This window comes from Patiria miniata, unplaced genomic scaffold (genome assembly GCF_015706575.1).
Source record: "Patiria miniata isolate m_02_andy unplaced genomic scaffold, ASM1570657v1 HiC_scaffold_28, whole genome shotgun sequence".
In the NCBI taxonomy this organism is placed as follows: Eukaryota; Metazoa; Echinodermata; class Asteroidea; order Valvatida; family Asterinidae; genus Patiria; species Patiria miniata.
The window spans coordinates 6,020,509-6,027,418 of NW_024037067.1; the positions used below are offsets into that span (position 1 = coordinate 6,020,509).

General features: G+C 43.7%; 2 protein-coding genes across 2 annotated transcripts in view; both read right to left on the minus strand.

The window, feature by feature from the left end:
* LOC119734779 (CMP-N-acetylneuraminate-poly-alpha-2,8-sialyltransferase-like) overlaps nt 1–6,910 on the minus strand; it is a 31,577-nt gene that overhangs the window by 18,899 nt on the left and 5,768 nt on the right. The gene's annotated exons all lie outside the window — the stretch shown is intronic.
* Nucleotides 4,013–5,719, minus strand: LOC119734780 (alpha-2A adrenergic receptor-like). Its single transcript, XM_038208331.1, has one exon. It carries the CDS (start codon nt 5,261–5,263, stop codon nt 4,217–4,219), a length of 1,047 nt encoding a protein of 348 aa, XP_038064259.1. The 5' UTR covers nt 5,264–5,719; the 3' UTR covers nt 4,013–4,216.

The following is a 6,910-nucleotide window of genomic DNA, read 5'->3' on the forward strand; positions in this document are numbered from 1 at the left end:
GGACCGAAAATAACTTCATTTTGGAACTGATAACGAAAGTAGTTTAGTACCGTCTATATAGGCCTTTATGAGTTGCAAAATTCAATTTCATTGTGCTGAAGTACTGTATGATTTCTGCCAAAACACGCCGTAAGGCCAAGGTCAGTCGTGTGAAACGGGTACTATTATATTCAACTCGCGCGTCGTGCCATATCAATGCACTTCCTGAATGAGCTGATGGAATTGTATGGAAAATATGACTAGCTATATACCAACCGGGCTTAAACGGGTTTGCATACAGTGAAGGTATTCAAGAACCACCTGTCCGTAGATTGCACGATCAAGCGATCCTGTTAACATCGGCGACTTGTCAGCTCAGATTTCCCAGAGAAACGAGATAATTTGCTACGAACTGTGAAATATTTGCCCGTTATTTTGCGATGATTCTTGAGGGTACTGAGGTATGGTTCGACATTCTGATTATACTCATAATCATGAATTTCGTCGGACCCGCGCTCGTCTGCTGTATCTGTCGTTGTATTGTGTACGCCTCGGAGGGATGTAGGGCCGAGGAGGATCTGACGTACACGAGAGATGTGAGCACTAAGTGGAGTGATGGAGTCAACGTTGCTCGGACCGCATCCATCGTCGCTTTCCTGAATTTCTGGATCTTAATCGCATGGTGGGTCAGCTGCTCTGTGACAACATGCTGGGAGTTGACCATGACTTTAAAACACTACGTAGTTTTATTTTTCGGTGCCATTTCTGTACCGTTCGGGTACTCCATCGTGTTGCTGGAGTCCGCGTCCTCCAGAGAAAAGGAGTACATTGATAACATGGGAGAAGCGGGTGACGCAGCCCAGTTGATATCAAACCTACACGAGGAACAGCCGGATATCGTATTCTGTGCCGAGTGTTACCATTACGTGAGTGATGATCATGATGACTCGGCTCGAGTTGTCACCCACCGGGATGAGCAGTATTTCATGTACAGCCACTGGGTCGACGTTTCGACTCCCATACTGGAAGGCCTGGACAGACGCCGCGTGACTAAGATCCGCCTCGAGAAGAAGATATCGGCAGGGGACGAAGAAACTTCTACTGAATGCTCCTCTGAATTCGAGGCCTTCAAAGCTCGCAACAGAGGCATGGATGATCACATGGACGCTTGGACTGAGACGACCATCCTCGGTTTTGAGAAACGCATCTCCGCCTTCGTGGGGGAGCCGACCACGCCCTGGTGGATGAACAAATGCGTTTATTGGCTGGCGGTGATCCTAGCAGTCACGTGGCCCTACCGCTGGTACTTCAGGTGCAAGACGGGGAAAGCACACTACACCATCGAGAAGAGGTTCTATATGACACGCCCACAAGAGGAGGGGCTTCGGCAATATTACGGCCCTCCTATACCTACTAAAATGTGAATCGGGTTGGGTTGACCTGGACAAATATATCCGAAACAGCGATATAAACCGAATCCAAACCGAAACCGATCTTACCTCCCTCAAACCGACCCGACCCGACAAAAATAAGGTAAAACACCCGGGGAAAAAAACCCGAATAGGTCTACATCTGCATGGCTTGGACAAAGTGAGCACTTTTTGTGCCGCCTGCCCCTTACCCACGTGGCTTGAATTCTTTTGCAAAACCATCGCATCTCTCTCATACTCACTGGAGAGTCACTCCGATTATTGAACAAACGCGTGGTATTACCACGCGGTATCATGAATCAAAACTTCATATCCCACATCACAGCAGTCAACAATTGTTATACCTCGGTCTTGGATTCGTTGGATTTTGATCACGAAAACAAACAGCAGTAAACACAACAATCATGACAATCGAACGTCAGCTCCCATGCATGTCGCGTGCTCGAAACAGCTGTTCGTCTGCTAGTTCGCTGCTCCCATTCATATGTGAAAACATGGTAAAAAATAGCGTGGGTACCAACGATACAAGCGTTTCCACACCGTACGCACCGTACGTACAAAGCCTGCGTGATCGTTCTAGGTCAATGAATATACAGTACTCAAGACAGAGGTATAACAATTATTCTTGCATTCACAACGTGTTGCCTGATTTCGTAAATGTGACCTGTGATTTTTTTTTTCAGCATCTTGGTGATGAGTGGCACTGGCGCAATATTTTCACTCGCAACACATCTGAGGCCAAGGCAAATACGTACGTAGGCCTATTCCAAGGTTTTATATTCATAGCGCTGTCGACTCCTATTCAGCGAATAAAGTAGGCCAATCCGTGGGTGACTCGGCGCTGTAATTCCCGTGGCCTTGTACTTGACATGGTCAGTGCGGCATCTTTGATTCCAACGCGACACTTTGGTTTTCTCCCGTCAACATGGTTTCCATTCTTGTGAAACAAAATTATCGATTTTTTTTTTTATAAATCCAAGACTTTCACGTAAAGGGCAAGTTTTACGAGTGTTGACTGTAGGTTTTAACAAGGACAGAACAGTGCAAATGACTCCTGGAACGATTATAGCCTAAACATTGCAAGTGATTTCTGGAATGATTAACTATTATTAGAATAAACGCGTGAAATTTTAGGGGGAAATACCATTAAAAATCACATTGAAAGTTTCCATTCAAACAATAATATACAAGATACTATGTAAACATATTACCATGAACCATTGATTATGTGAATAGTAATGTGTGCGTATTAGAAACTGTAGGTATACATGTACAAGAATTTAAGAAAATGATTTGTTCGGGTATCCGAATTTAAGTTACTAATACACTGTAGTTTAAATGGCAAGAACATCCACAAATAAATCGTACTAAAATACACATTAGGTTATGTTTGATCGATTTAGTTCAGAAGTTTGATGGATTTGGCTATACATTATGCTGAAGAAAGTCTGAAACGTTCTTAAATTTCGCCAAATTGAACAAAACTGGAAGGAGATGATCTCGCAAAGTAATGGGGAAACTATCGCAGACCATAATTATTGCGTCTTTCGCCGATTGTCTGTGATATACGATTGCTTCAGTGGGGAGATGACTATACATCGTTTAAATTGGTATATAGTACCTTTTGCTTTTCATTTTGTTCGTTTCCAATAATAACACAAATCCAAATCCAAAGAAGAATGTTTCAAACCTGACCTGTTGAAGTATCAACTCAGTGGATATTATACTTTTCAAGAAAACAGTGAAACACCATGTACAACCTTTTGATAAAAAACACGATTTCCTCTATATAGCACTATCGTTGGAAATCACCTTCATTTTCTTCTAAATGATAGCAAGCCAGATGGAATAAGAACACGGAGTGTTTAGTACCAGTATGATCTTTAACCCAAGTAAGTATTTTGATTATAATTTGAAAGGGTATACATGTAGCCTCACTATTTGGATAAATGCATATGATTATTTGCCTTTAAGTACAAACAGCTACATCGCTACATTCTGTACATGCGACTCTTAATCGGGCGTGGTCATCAGGGTCCAGCAGATCTACAGTAGCTGTAAAGATCCTTTACCGACTACAAGTATATTTACTTTTCAAAACTCCAATTAGTTGCGCGTTTTTGGGATGTGACATCGCCAAAACGTCCTTGCACTCAGACGAAGCCAGATATCAAAATTGCCTCAGGAATCGCCTCCAGAGATATTGTTTCTGCGCAAAAGTTGACATATGCTTCGTCAAACACAGAGAAGCCATCTCTAATTGCCTCCCTGAGACACGGCAAGATCACGTGATTTCTCTTCAGTCACGTAGGCATCCTCGCCGGCATTCTCATAAAGAACATTAAGTTTAAAGTCCCATGCGTTTGGTTTAATACACAAACACTTTTTCCTCTTTTTTTTTTTGAAGCAGTTTTTCTTTTGTAGCTGGAGGCAATTGTATTAGGAAAGGGCGAGTTGTTTACAACGGAAGATTGCATTCACCTGCGCTTGCTTCGTTTAGATGTCGGATTTCAATCAGATTGAATTTTGTATTGAACCACATTGAATTGCAATTCCTTTCGTAAAACATTGGACAATTTTTTTTTTAATGAGTAAGTGCTTAAGTGGTATTAATAATTAATGACATAATGTTTGAGAAACTGCAGTGCAAAGACTGATCATGGCGATTTAAAGTTGGAATATTCTCAGACATAGACTCCTTTATAACATGTAACCCTCATAATAATTGTGTTCTCTGCGGATACTGTGCATGATTGTGAGACATGCGGAAATAACAGGTTCCGTTTTCATTAAATCGAATTTTCACACTACACCGGTGTAAGTCTTACTCCTCCCACAGACAGCTGACTTAGACACGCCCCTTGATGGGCCATACTTCGAGTGGGGGACGGGTGAATCCGTTCTTTACGGCAGATTAAATTCACGAAGGCTCGGCGGAAGTCAGAGCGGAAGATGCCGTAGATGAAGGGATTGGTGGCGTTGCCCACGTAGGCAAACCACGAGGCGCTCAGGTTGAGATAATCGGGCAGCGAGCTCGTGCCGAGGCAGATCTTCCAGACTTTGGTGATGCAGAACGGGCCCATGCAGATGAAATACACCACGATCACCACGGCCAGGCTGTAAATGACTCTCGCGTCCTGCTTCTTCCGATCGGCACTTCGGCAGACCTCGGGAACACTCGCCGCACTCCTCCTCACCGCGCGCCAAATCCTGAGGTAGCAGAACACCACGACACAGGTCGGGGCGAGAAAGCAGGCGACAAACGCCACGATGACGTAGGTCAGCGCCCCGTCCTGACTGTAGCTGTCCCAATCGATGGCGCACACCACCTCCCAGTAATCGTAGACGACCCAGCCGTAGATGGCTGGAATCAGCGCAAACACGCACCCCTGGCACCACGCGTAGCAGATGCCGATTTTGGTCACTTTTGGCGTGATTATGTTTATGTAACGCAACGGGTGTACGACAGCGAAGTATCCATCAATGCTGATCATAGCAAGAGTCAGCATGGATACGATGATAAACCAGTAGTTGAAGGCACATTGGGCGTAGCACCAATACATCCCAAACGGCCACCGGTCTGCTATCAGAGACACCAAAGCACTGAACATCACCAAAGTGGCGTTCATCAGATCCGTCAGGCTTAGGTTGATCAGAAAGATGTTGCAGGTTTTCTCTCTCAAAGAGGGAGTCTTCAGAATCGCAAAAATGACAGCGACATTGCCAAACAGAGACAGTAAGAGAATCAGTACAAGCAGCAAAGCTGGTACGACAATTCCAGCAATACTTCGCAGTTCCTTAGTACTATCGGATGCATTCGTGCCAGACTCAGTACTCATGCCTGCTGAATCCATGATGATGTTGTACCAATGTGCCTCAATCACAAAATGTAGGCTTTGGTCTTGCACGAGAGCAAAATACACATCGTGATTATCGGATGAAATCTAGAGAATTCCTTGTTTTCTATCCCCTTCCTTCTAAGAAATCACCGAGTTGAGAGATTATATCACGTGGGTGAAGGATGACGGGCCAAAGAGGCGTGGCCTCTACTCGAGCCGGCGCGCGCTCTTCCGCAACATGCTGAAACGTGACGATCAAGTCTTCATGCTGCCTGATCAAACAGCATTGAATTCTGCTGTTGTTAATGTACACCAGAGAGAACCAACAGAACTGTCGGGTAGAATTTGCATCAGATAGAAATGTTGACGGAAATGAAGACTGCAACAAGCAAAGAAAAGGAAACGCAGAGAACTTGAGTTCTTTCGACCCATTAGTAAGAAACATTCTTCCCTTTTTTGAACCAATGGGGCTTTTTTCCATTCTTATTTTAACTGGGAATTAAGCCCATTCAGTGGAATCCACTGGTCTCCCATGGTGCCCAGTAAAGAGAAGACAGTGTGAAGAAGTTACAGTTTTAGAGGTGGGAGGAAAACCCCAAAAGAATATTCAGAATTACGCAGGGACTGAAACCCAATCCACATAATGGCAGAGGCAGGAATCGAACCCAAGACAGGTTTCTTGGATCTGTGACATGCCTGTGAAGATATCAATGCTTATGGTCCCATCTGAAATATGTTTAACGTTCAGTATACATGTTGTGTTTGGTTAGCCCCTCACCCTAACGGGAATGTTTGAAAAGTAGCGAAATGTGCAAGGTATAATTGCACGAATTTTTATAAAACAGTAGAATAGGTAAAATCCCGAAAATGCTCCACAACAAAAAAATACAAAAATCATCCTAAATTAAAAAAAAAACATGGCTCCGGTTGATACATGGCTTTCAGTTCAGCATGAATACTTTGGAGGCAAACTGATTGTCGGTAAGAATACAGTGATGGGAAAAAATGCCCTAATTGCAACTGTAGGCCTATACATGCCCGAGGACAATTCGACCTGATCGCGATGGATCTAAGATTTTTCCTTTTTTTTTAAGGCAGAAGCTGAGGTGTTAGGTCCAGGACTGCTTTCTAATGGAGGAGCGCTTTAGGTGTTGGAAAGACGGGACATGTAAAAACCAACGCCGCAAGTTAGATTTGCAATTTGTTTAGAAAATGATAATCGGGGAATTTTACTGTAAGACCTCTTTGGGGGTAGGGGCTGGTTTAAACAGAGGCACATCTATAGTTTTCAGGAAACGAACGGGGGTGTTTATGTTTATGAAGGGGGGGTGAGTGAAGGCACGACTTTGATAATATACGATGCTTTTTCCTGCTAAGGCGATTTGACAATAAATTTAGGAACTTTAGCATTCCATTTATTATATTTTGCCTCATTTTACTAGTATCAAAATATTAATCACTGGCTGAACGGCGACCCCCCCCCCCCCGATCCGCTGCTGCAGTTATATACCCAACCACCCATCTGCCCTTGCGTAATATTTTGTTTTAGATGGAGTGGATAATACCGTGCGCACGTTTTACCCTATTCCAATCGATACCTTTTAACATGTCACAACAACTTCGCAATAATGTCGATTCCATTCCATTGCAAGTTCACTTCCT

What these genes read in the sequence shown, in the direction of transcription:
- LOC119734780 (XM_038208331.1), bottom strand. Translation starts at nt 5,263, where the DNA reads ATGGATTCAGCAGGCATGAGTACTGAGTCTGGCACGAATGCATCCGAT.